The sequence below is a fragment of the Myotis brandtii genome, unplaced genomic scaffold (genome assembly GCF_000412655.1).
Source record: "Myotis brandtii unplaced genomic scaffold, ASM41265v1 scaffold461, whole genome shotgun sequence".
NCBI classification, from domain to species: domain Eukaryota; kingdom Metazoa; phylum Chordata; class Mammalia; order Chiroptera; family Vespertilionidae; genus Myotis; species Myotis brandtii.
The window spans coordinates 408,493-420,918 of NW_005367626.1; the positions used below are offsets into that span (position 1 = coordinate 408,493).

Below are 12,426 nucleotides of genomic sequence, written 5' to 3' on the forward strand. Positions count from 1 at the left end.
AACAAGGTGGAGGGAATTACTCAAACACAGATGAGAATTTCATTTGCTGGTTCACTAAAATAAAAATAACCATGACAATTTCATTTTAAGCCATTGTTAGTAGTAATAAGAAAGTCATCTTTTTGATGTTTTGGATTCTAATATTAAAATGTTTTGTTGGTTCAACACAGCAACATGGATGGATGGATGGACAACCATGACAGAATCCACCATGTCTGTCATTTCCCTGAGTGCCTGACATAAAATGGCAATGGCTATGAGGCAAGGTTACATGGAACTTAGCGAAAAGCTCTGGATCCTAGTTTTTAAAACCGGCTCTGCCACCTCTGGGTCAGACCACTTGGAAGCAATCATTCAATCTCTCCCAGCTTCAGTTTTCTCATTTGTAGACTGGAGATGACCTCAGCACCTGCCTCATATGCAGAGTTCTTGTGAGATGGCAGCTCTAAAGCTCTTAGGACAGTGCAAAGCACAGAATAGTGCTTAATAGTAGCTACTACGACCACATAAGAGAGACTGAGGATTGAGGATTGGCCAGGAATCAAAATTCAAGGCCTGCTGATATCCACGATTACTAGACATGCACCTTTCAGGAGGATCTGAGGGTAGGGGGTTATAATGAGAGCTGAAGTGGGCAACTTGGCTCTAAAGATCTTAGGACAGTGCAAAGCACAGAATAGTGCTTAATGAATGGTAGCTACTACGACCACATAAGAGAGACCTGAGATTGAGGATTGGCCAGGAATCAAAATGCAAGCTGATACCCATGATTACTAGACATGCGCCTTTCAGGAGGATCTGGGGGTAGGGGGTTATAATGAGAGCTGAAGTGGGCAACTTCCAAGTTGGATGACCTCCATCAAAGAAGATGGGAAAATCCCCAAATGCCAACTGGCCACAGGTGCCTGAGACTAATGTGTTTGTGGCAACAGGCATCTTCCTGCATGAGCTCAGATGGCCCTAATGCCAGAGTTTCCCAATGTATTACTGTCATTGTTGTGTATTTAGGGCCCATGGTTTGATCTGAAGAATAAGTAATGCAAGAGATGGCAATGTACTTTATAATGAGTTTTTGCTATTGGAAGTAATTTGCTACATATACAATTTGAAGCAATTTCCAAGTTAACCTGAAAACTTATTGTAGTTTAATAAAAATATTCCATTTTCATAATAAAAATACAAATTACCATTTTCCTGTTCCTTTTATATACTAACATAACATTTAGTGTATGTGTATATAATCATTACTGAGTTTATCTCCCTTTGTTCAAACTTGATAATTTCCCAAAAGGATGGGTCATATTTCAGGAAGATGAGTATCTTCCCCCTTTAATACCTTCTGTAATCATTTGTGACTATCAATGCTCAGCAAATATGAATTTGATTAAATTAAGTGAAGGTGGTTTTCTGGGATGAAAATGTGAATGATATACTCCTTTTCTTTGTCACTTGGGTCTTGAGTTCTTGGCATGAACAGTTTTCATTTAAGACTTAGTGAGAAGGCAACTTGTGACTATCAATGCTCAGCAAATACGAATTTGATTAAATTAAGTGAAGGTGGTTTTTGGGATGAAAATGTGAATGATATACTCCCTTTCTTTGTCACTTGGGTCTTGAGTTCTTGACATGAACAGTTTTCATTTAAGACTTAGTGAGAAGGCAAACCAAAATATATATTTTTATTTTTAATGCCTTCTAAAGTACTCCTGGTTTGATTACTAAAAAGATATATGAAGTAGAATGCTTGGGAGTCCCATTCTTTGCTGGGAAAGTGAGGACAAAGTGAAGTTAATTTTGGTGTTCAGATGACTGATGGTTTGCCTTGTGGAGGAGGAAGTAACCTATTTCCTCTTGATGCAGAAGTCAGAACTAAGACTAAAATGAGGACATCACAGGGAGGTAGATGTGTTCAGTGTAGAGACCCACTTTCTCCCAGGGAGGACTGATCACTGAGGAATGCACTGCTTGTCAAGTTGGGAGGCTGCTGACATTAGTGGGATTCAAGCAAGGGTTGGGTGGTCATACGAATGTTTTCTGTCCAGTGTATTTCTGTATTGACAGAATTTAAAATTCTTAAACTAGCCTTCGGAGTGCTGGTGGGGCCCTGTCTTGCATAATTGTGTATGCATACATGCATAATCGTTTTGTCTGGGGAGAGGATGTGTGCTCCTAATTGAGTACCCATCAACCCATTGTCCAACAAACGATAAGAATGCCTGGACTAGATGGAATTCCCCACCTGTTTTCTAAAAATTTGGCATTTTGTTTGCGGGCCACCTCGCCTTGTTATTTCCGATGTTTCAGGAGATGTATTGTGCCTTTCACAGCTTGGATTCCATGGATAAGTCCGTCATCTATGCCATTGAGTCTGCAGTGATCCAGTGGAGTCGCCAGGTGCAGGCGGTCCTCAACAAGGAGTCTTCCCAGCCACTCTTCCAAGGAGAAAACCCCACCCCCTGGGTGGAGTTGGAGTTCTGGAAGAGCAGGTAGGCACATGCTCAAACCTTGGCAAATAGGTAGACGTCTTACAGAGGATGATGGCCTGGGGGAGCCAGCCGTGGAGTCTGGTCCCACCTCCACGTGTTTCTCATCTCCCCTAGAGCAGACAGCTCCGTGTCGTTTGGGTCATACAGGTTTTCTGTGCTCTGGGAGAGGTACCCTTTCCTTAGGGTTCAATAGTTGCCCCTTCTTTTGTGAGCTGCGGTCAGTATACCTTCTGACATTTCTTCAAAGGTTTTTTTCAACCACATGTAAAATTAACTCTCTTTTATGTGTATTTTTACTTGTGTAGTCCTTTCTCCTTGGGTAGTCAAGGCTATATACACACACTTTTTGTAAGAATCTGAAGAAATAAAGGGGTTTTGACAGTTGGCTGCAGAATAGCCTCTCGCAGGTCCCAGCCAATCGTCAGCAGGCCTAGAAAGCCCATCGTCCACTGCGTGCCAGCTCCAGAGTCCCCGAAAGACCTAATTATTGCTCCTGCTGATTCCCGCTCTACCTTCCCATTTCCTTGTTCCTATTCATCATTGTGCTGATTAATCTTTTACTCAAAAGGAGACAGATGTTTGAAGCAGATGTCCCTGTCCTATTGAGTGGGGAGTGTCCATATCACATGACCAGGTATGGTGCCCTGTTGGTGCCACCATGCTGAGATGTCCCATGCTCTTGCCTGGTTTCTGTTGGGAGAAATGGTTTCTGACCATTCTGCTGACCTGCCTCAGGCCCTTCTCTAGCAGCCTCACTCTGACACACCTCCCCCCTCTTCCCCCCAAACCTCGCTGCAAGAGCTGATGACCTCCAGCTGCCAAGCTCTGGAGCCACCAGATGTTCACAGCAGGTTCCCCTGCTGTTGCCTCTCGGAGCTGCCCCTTTGAACCATGTTCCCCGCTCAGGCTTTTGCCCTCGCTGTCCTGGGAACAGATGCCCTGGCTGCTTGGGCAGGAGCCAGCCTCTGGGGGAGCGCCCTGAGCAGCGCTGCTCTCTGTCTGTCTGGGGGGGGGTGGTCACAGTGGGACTGAGTTTCCCCTTGCTCACCTGGACTCCCCTCTTCCGTGGCGTTGCAGGTCTGAGGACCTGGAATACATTTATGATCAACTAAGAACGATAAAGGTGAGGGGCATGGCGGGGCTCTTGGACAAGCTTCAGAGCAGCTACTTCCCAGCCTTCCAAGCCATGTGCAGAGATGTCACAGCAGGTGAGGCGCAGCAAGTATTTTCCTAAAAGCGTTTACCTTGAATGTTTTATTTTGTGCCGAACTATCTTCTCTCTCAGATTTCAGCAGCTTCAAGTCCTTACGACCCTCAACCTGACACAACCTAGCGTGACAATGCCAAATCTAGAAGCAGGACAGCAGCGACCTGTGCTGTTTGCATTTCCACCACTCTGTGACCTGGGGAACAACACCTAACTCCCCTGGGCTTTAGTGCGTGCCGTGATATCGTGCACACACTTCCCGCCCACTGTCTCGGGCTGCCGTGAGGGAGCAGAGATGGAAGGGTTTTGCTGACTGTGCCACACTGTACAATGCATGTTGTTATCTCTCACCTCTGGGGTTCAGGCCCCTTCGGCCTGGCCCCCTGAGAAGTCTTTGTTCCACTGCTGGCTCCATTCTGCTTTTTCCATTCCTCCTGTCAGAGGGACTGCAATTTCCTGGCCGTCTGAGCACCAGGCAAGATTGGCCCTTGTCAAAATTGCAGAGCCAGCAAAGTCTATAATTAGAAGCAGGTAAATTTTTTCCAGGCACTTTGCTTCTTTCCTTTCTCTTCCCAGACCTCCTCCTACCTCTTCAGTCTTGTAGGTCAGAATGTGCTTTGAAAGGTATTCGCAGTTTCACGTGATTTACGCTGAATCCAAGCAGTGACTTTCAAACATCTTTTTCTCTACCAGCACTCTTTCTTTAAAGACAATTTTCTTTGTAAGTCCAAAACATAGAACTAATTAAGGCGTATTTGCTCCGTAAAAGAGGGGCGTGTCCTGTGTCCATAGCGCAGTGTGGAACCCTCATCCCACTTTCTTCTCCTCATGATGTGGGGTTTGGAAACCGCTCAGCCCTAGTAAGGGAAGTTCCAGTGGTGGAGTTTCTGACATGTGCCCTGTAGCAGAGAAGAACTGGCAAAAGTAGCTAGTCTTTGAGGTCCCTCTGCGCCCTAAAATGTTACCCTGGAGTCTGCCCTGCAGCTCATAGAGCTGCCTGGGAACAGGTACCGCTTCAGCTTATTGCTTCACTGAGAGATTTGTGTCCCAGAGGAATCAATTGTTGTTCCCAATTTAAGTTCAATACAAATGATACAGGTCTCCCCCCAAAGGGGCTTGTGTACCACTATTGGTATGAGCAATTATTGTGGGAGGTATATGGACAGGCATATATAAAATGTGTTAAGGGTAACTGTTTTTGGTGATAGCAGTTTTCCATATATGTTAGTGATTTGAAGTTTTCATTTTATATGATTTTATTTAGGTTAAAATGGGAGTCTACTCAGAAAACATTTGAGTAAATACTACAGGTCATACGCAGACATGACAAATATCATAAGGGAGCTATGCAAATGACTGTAATTTGGGCTCTGAGATCAAACAACGTGCAGTAAAGTTATATTTATGAGTTGGTTATTTTGAGCTCCAAATATATTTTTCACATTAATAGATTCATAGACTATGATCGTTCACATTAGTCTTTGTTATAAAAGATTTGGTTCCCCATGTCAGCTTCAAAAAGTTATTTGTAGTAGAGTATATAATGACAAAGAAAAGAAATTAGAAAAAATGCAGTTATAGTAAACACTGCTATAAAAATAAAAATCCTTGAAATATATAACTCAATTCGGATGATGGAAGGAAAGAACTTTTGGTTAGAGGAGTTAGGTGGAGACTTGGTCAGAAATTTTGGTGGGACCTCTGAAAAATAAAAATATTTTAGAGGCATTTGATGTGTATTATTCCTATTAGTCAGATCAGGGGTTTGCATTGGCTCACTGATGGACTGAAGAGAGGAGAGGAAAGGAAATATTTCTGAATTGGTGGGTATGAATTGGAAAAGAGTGGCAAATAAAGAAGGAGGGCAAAGGAATGTAGGAAAATGTGTGGGAACAAGATTGTCTGAAGTGGAATTGATTGGACAATGGAGAACCTTGGAAAACGGGAAGCAACAGTATCATGGAGGGGAAAGAACAAGAGCAATATACACTGAGTGGCCAGATTATTATGACCACCCCATCAGTACTTCGTTGGCATTTCCAAAAATACGGAATATTGAAAACTTCCTAAGCAAATACTCTCAAGGTTTTATTATTATTATTTGCATAACTAGTTCACTTCATTGTACTGATGGGGTGGTCATAATAATCTGGCCACTCAGTGTAGACTAATAGGGAATTCTCATCAGCCTTCTCTCGGCTCTCCTGGTATAGGAAGTTCAGATCCTTCTCTTCCCAGGCACCAGGGCTCCAACTTGGTGGCTCTGAGCTCCAGGCAGGGAGGGTGACTCTCTCGTTCCTTCCAGCTCTGATGGAGGCGAAGGACATCCACACGCACCTGATGCCGCTCCGCCGCCACCTGGAAGCCCTCGAGGCCGTGGAGTTTCCAGAGGTGAAGCCGCGGCTGCGGCCTCTGCTCCACGTGGTCTGTCTGATTTGGGCCACATGCAAGTCCTACTGCTCCCCGGGGCGGCTCACTGTGCTGCTCCAGGAGATCTGCAACCTTCTCATCCAGCAGGTTGGTCCCCCCAGGGTCCCCATGGACTCTCCCTGGCGGCTGGGTGGCATGGAGTCACAGAGAAGAGTAAATGGGCATTTTTCAGGGCAGGGAAACAATTATGATCCACAGGGTTCTCCCACTCGAGTTATTTTACTAATCACAAGCCAGCAACACCGACATTTTCAGTAGTGCTGCAACCCAGTCTTCCTTTCCCTCTGCCCAAAGCCTGGGGTCTGCTGAAGGGCAGGGGTGGTGAACTTCAGCCTCCTAATGATCTGTGCGCACAGACTGGAATTTATTTCACTTTATTTTTTAAAATATATTTTTATTGATTTCAGAGAGGAAAGGAGAGGGAGAGAGAGATAGAAACATCAATGATGAGAGAGAATCATTGATCGACTGCTTCCTGCATGCCCCCTACTGGGGATCAAACCCGCAATCCAGGCATGTGCCCTTGACCAGAATCAAACCTGGGATCCTTCAGTCCCCAGGCCAATGCTCTATCCACTGAGCCACACCAGGCTGGGACCAGACTGATATTAAGTCAGCAGTGAAGCCCAACAGTTAGGAATGCCATCTCTGGTGCCAGACATCTCCGTGCCAAATCCTGTGTCACCACTTGTTAGCGGTGTGTACCTGGCCAAGTTGATCGTCTGCTCTGTGTCTCACTTTCGTCTTTGTGCAGTGGTAACAAGAGGACCATCTCATAGGATAGTGGATGACTATGAGGCTCTGATGTGAGCATGCATGGCTTCCAGCATGCCCTGCACACGCTAAGAACTCGGTGTCTGTGAGCCACAGAGAAGCAGCTTTTAAGATCACAAACTGTGTGCTTCACCTTTCTAGTGACCCATGTAGCATCAACCAGGCCAGCATAAGCCCCAAGGAGTATGTCAGTGATTAGAACGGGAAGCCTTAAGGAGGTGTGGGTGATCTTCCCCCAAAATTGGCTTCATTTCCCTCTAAGGAGCTGTGACCCTGAGGAAACAATGAACGCGTTTAAAGAGGAGCTAATAATAACTAACATCTATGAGGCACATTGCAAGTTCCAAATTGCTGTGACCTTTATGATCCTAGTCATTTTCAGATGAACTCTGTGAGGTAGGCAGGGAGAGCCTCATTAAATTATTATTATTATTATTATTATTATTATTATTATTTAAAGATGTGGGCTAAAGCTCCAGGAACTTAACTAAGTCACCAAAGGTCACCCGGCCAAAGACAGGTTGCTTGATCCCTAAACCAGCACTTTTCCGTCACTCCATGTTTGTGGGCCAGGACTCTTTTGGTTGAAAGTGTGAGGAAAGCCCACCAAAAAGGGTAATTTATTGGCTCATGTACCTTGAAAGTCCAAGGTAAGTCTGGCTTCAGCCCTGGCTTACCACAAGGTCATAGTGGTGTCATCAGGACCCAGTTATTTCTGCCCCTCCCTCCCGCCCCTGTGGTGGTGAAGACGGCTGTCCAGCAGCTTCAGCCTCACTGCCTTCCAAGTTCAAGTCTATTAGAGACAGGGAAATAATGATGGTTCAGAGAATTCATGCACTCAAATTATCTCACCATAGAAAGTCAGAAAGTCACAAAAGAACAGATGGGAAATAATACCTGCCCAGCCCCAGCTGGCCCCATGAAAGACTCATGATGTTCCCTTGTCTCTGATTGGTCACTTGACCAGACCTAAGCCAATCACTGACTCTTTGGCTTGAACCCAGGTCCCAATCCACCTGTGGGACTGAGGGTGGAGTCACATGTTTCCTATAGCGTGCTTCTAAAAAGTACTTGGGCTATTGTTCAGTTCAGAGTTGGAGTTGGCAGAGTTGTGGGATGTCCCACACTTGCAACCAGGCTTAGTGACATGAATGCTTGCGTTCCAGGCCTCTGATTATCTCAGCCCAGAAGACCTCCTGAAAAGCGAGGTGGAAGAAAGTCAGAGAAAACTGCAAGTGGTCGTGGACACCTTGAACTTCTTCAAGCAGGTGTTTCAGGACAGAAGGGAGGCTCTCCACACTTACTTCAAGGAGAGCCAGGAAGTCAGGGCGTGGGATTTCCAGTCTTCTTTGGTGTTTGTGCGATTGGATGGCTTCCTGAGACGCCTGCTCATGGTGCAGGTGAGTGTGCCCACCCACCTCCGGCTCCCGTCTCCATGCGGGGATCCAGAAAGCGCATAGGAAAATGACCAACACAGCACGGTGGCCAGCCTTCCTCTGGTTGGAGGAACCCACAATAAGATTCAATACATATTTGGATTGATCATTTGGATCGATCACCAGGTAGCAGTGGTTCTATTAGGAGGTTAGGCAACTCTAATCATAGACTCATTTAGGAAGAAAGCCCAGGGATTCAGTCAACTAATTCATTTGATTTTCAAATTGCCCATAATCTTTAAACTTTGTTTCAAATAAACTCTTGCTAAAAAGTTCAATGTGCAAAATGCAGGTGAGCTGAACTGGATGCAGCTGGCCACTCCCACAAAGCTACTACTTTGAACTTGCCCTTCACTCTTCCACCCCCAAGGTGGCTCCAGAAATTGCATGACTAGTGAATCCCAGTGTAAAAGAAATGTGACTTTTGCCCAAAGCTGTGTCTTTCCCCAATTCTTTAAAAGTTAATGTGAATATTAGTTTAAGGCCCAGGGTGAGGAGACATGAAGCTTTTTCTTTTGATAGTTTTTATCCCCAGAATTTAATATGGTTAACAGGGCTTTTAACACTTTACAGCTCTATATTTGCTAATTGAACTTTGAGGAAAAGACAGTGGACATAATAACATGAAATACATGCTTATTCTAAAATTTAAGAAACCCAAGGTCAAGTTCAAGATTAGGAACAACAGCCAACAAAAAAAAAAAAGAGAGAGAGAGACTGAGAAAGAATTAAAGTCCTGTTTCCAGCTATGATTATCAGGGATTTGGGATGGTGAGGGGGGATATGTTGGGAAGAGGCTGTGATGAGTGGCACAAACTGTGGGATTATGAGGATAAGAGTATGAAATTGAATCTGTTCATTTCAGTTCCAAAACATTGATTCAACACTGCCGTTCTCTAGGCATTGAGCCAGGCCCTAGGGATGTGATTATGACTGAAATACAGGTTCGCCCGTAAGAAGCCCTCAGATCAGTAGCTGTAGCGCAGGAGAAGGTAGATTCATGGAGGATATCCAAGGAAGCAAGAAAGAGGAACCCCTAATGCAGCAGGGCCTGAGGAAGTAGTAAGAAGAAAAGGAAATAAATTTTGAAACTGGACTAGGAATTTACAGGGGCGGGGGGGGAGAGAGAGAAGACAAGGAAGAGCATAGAGACAGAGAAAATGTCTAAGCGAGAAAACCAGAAGCTAGATCTTAGGAAAGGCCCACCTGAAATCCTTCATCGGGACCATGGAGAGTATAAGTCACCGATATCCGGCTTTATCCTAAATGCCTCCTTTTTCTGCAACATTCTCATCACAGCTCTTGATGCGCAGCTCCCCTCCCCTCCCCTCCCCCACGGTGTTCCTCTCACCGTCCATATCTGTCCCTTTGCTGTTGTTTAGCTGAGGTGACAGACCTCCAGCTCCAACCTGCCCCAGGCCTGGCTGACCAGGTGGAGTTACTGCCTCACCGCCTGGCAGACCTCCGGCCCTGCAGCAGCCCTGGGGGTGAAGCTGAGCACAGCTGGGAATGACGGGGCTGGGGCCTCAGGCACATGCACGCATGCCAGTGCCGCGCCTCTGCACGCAGACGACTGTTCCGACATTAGGGCCCGAGTCTGCGGGTCTGTCCAGTAAATGCACCAGCCAGGGCCACAGCCTCCGGGAGCCACTGCCCTCGCATGGCTGGCTCTCGGCTGCTTGTCCTTTCTGGACCAAGGGCGCAGATGCAGGTGGGTCAACGGCAGTTGCCCCCTGTAATCAGAGGATGACCCGAATGTCTCCATGCTCAGTGTTCCTGCTCCCTCCAGTCCCAGCACTTCCGTCCTTTGCTCTGGTTTACTTCTTTGCTCTTACGGCAAAGTCTACTATTTCTTTTCTTTACTGCTTTCCTTTTCTCCTTTCTTTTTCCCCTCCCTCCCCTTTCTACTTGTCTCCCTTCTCTGTTTTCCAAGCCCTCTCTTTTTGTGTTTCCTTTAGCTCCTTGTTCAGCCTGAATTTCCATGATTTCCCGTGGCTGCTCCTTCCCCCTGTCGTAGTATTTCCTCCCCTCTTTCTTTTTCATCTTTGAGTCATTTGCTCAGCCCCAGCCCCTTGGCCTCTGGCTCCCCCACCTCCTCCTACTCAGCTCAGTGCAGCGGGACACAGACTATCGATCATCTCCAAGCAGATTTCATGTAGCCCTTTAGTTAACATTCTGTGTACCTCTGTGATCGATGCCTGTTTGAAACGGGATTAATCTGCTGCTCTCCAGCAAGAATTAGCATGAACCGAGCCGTATTCATCTTGCTGTTCTAATACAGTATTGGCCACTGAGACGTGGGTAGCTGCAATTAATAAATACACTAAGCTAAGTTAATAAAATGACATCTGCGTGCTCACATCCAGAGTTATGCTGTGAAGGGCTGGTATTAATCTCCATCGTTCTCTCACGTTTCCCCCTCTGATTTGTGTTGCTTTCTTTTGCACAAGAAAGTTTCATTGTGCAGATCGACTCTTCCCCTCTGGGTGCCTGTTAAAATGAAGGTGGGCTGAGCTGGTGTGTGTGTGTGTGTGTGGTGGTGGTGGTGGGGGTGTATTGCTGAGCAGTTGTCAGCAGCCTGCAGCATGTGGAGTATAATTGCATTCTCGGGATACCACCATCCTCCTCCTCACCACCACGACCGAGCTGACCTCTGAGAGAGCTAAGCCTTGAGCAGGGAAAGGAAGAGTAGAAATGTTTCGAGAGCCTATATCATGCCTGAGCCTGCACCCTCACAATCATAGGAGCAAGGCATCAGGACCCCTCCTGTAACCCAGGAGCACAGTGAGGCACTGCCATCGCCACACGCTCAGAGAGGTTCCAAGTATTGCCCTTTTATCCAACGTGGATATCTCCCAGGAGGTCTTAGAACTCTGCTTCCCTCCCTACTCCCATTTTGAGGGTCCACAGTGGTTCTGTGGCTTTATTCTGCCTTATCCACTCTCTTCTGTCTTTGCACACTCTGTGTTTACCACATGATTGTTAGGCCATTTTTCTAAATAAGTCATTTGGGTAAAACTGTCATTCACATTTCAAAGAAGGGGCATATTGGACTTTACAATTTACTAAGGAAACCCCAAAAGTACATAAAATCTTTCTAATTTGAACAAGCAGCCAAAAATCAAGGGGAAGAGAGTCTTTCAGTTGCCTCTTAACTCCTGCCCTCACCCTGTCTTCCCGCTGGCTGCCCCAGTTCACACGACACACACCAAATGCATGCACACTGTGTACATGTACAGTACACACACTGCACATGCAACACACGCACTGCACATACATACACTGCACACATACATACTGCACACACAGCACATGTACACACACAGTAGACACATAGCACAGGCACGCACACAGTACAGACACTGCATAGTCACATTCCACACAAATACCACACATATAATACGCATTGACATCATACAACTTACATACACTGCACATACATATGCAACATGCACACACACAATACACACAACACACACATAGCCCTCAAACACACCATATCCACACCCCCTCATGCACCTCCCCAGACTGAGCCCATGTTTGTGCCGTAAGACTGTCGGTGCTGCAGAGCCCTGTGCTTCTGCCTGCAGCCTCTGCCCTCCACACAGCGCGGGAAGTAAGAGCTGGAGAGAGCCCTCATCTCTCTCATTCTGCCATGTCTGCAAAGCTGCGATTTACTGGAGGCAGAGTGACTTCCTGCTGGGGCTTCATGCCAGGTGATTAGCAGGGAGAGAGGTGGTAAGCGGCCCTAATACACGCCTCCCTGCTCCTCCTGCACCCGGTCCCTCTGCCTCCTCGCAGGCCTAATTGGGCAGGCTTCTCTTTCAGCCCTCCGAGCATGCGGTCACTAGGAGACCACTCGCTGCATAAGGGCGGCCGCTGTCATCAGGTAAAGAAAACAGCCTTTTCCCCAATGACCTTTTGAGACTTTCATCTGTGAATGTCTGCTTTGTGCTCTTCCTTAATGAATTCTGAAGACATTTCTTTTAAGATAGGTGGGGTGACCTTTCCTTCAAGGACGGGCTTGTGTCTGTGAGGCCTGCCATTATCCCGAGCGTGGCTCTCCCCCTCAGGGCCAGAGCCACTGCAGGCC

At 46.5% G+C, this 12,426-nt stretch overlaps 1 protein-coding gene across 1 annotated transcript in view; it reads left to right on the forward strand.

Moving 5' to 3' along the window:
* DNAH9 (dynein, axonemal, heavy chain 9) overlaps window positions 1–12,426 on the forward strand; it is a 362,890-nt gene that overhangs the window by 796 nt on the left and 349,668 nt on the right. Inside the window, exons 2-5 of the mRNA XM_005875413.2 lie at window positions 2,328–2,486; window positions 3,564–3,694; window positions 5,999–6,210; window positions 8,064–8,297. Coding sequence (XP_005875475.1) covers window positions 2,328–2,486; window positions 3,564–3,694; window positions 5,999–6,210; window positions 8,064–8,297 — 736 coding nt within the window. The remainder of the gene's footprint in view (window positions 1–2,327; window positions 2,487–3,563; window positions 3,695–5,998; window positions 6,211–8,063; window positions 8,298–12,426) is intronic.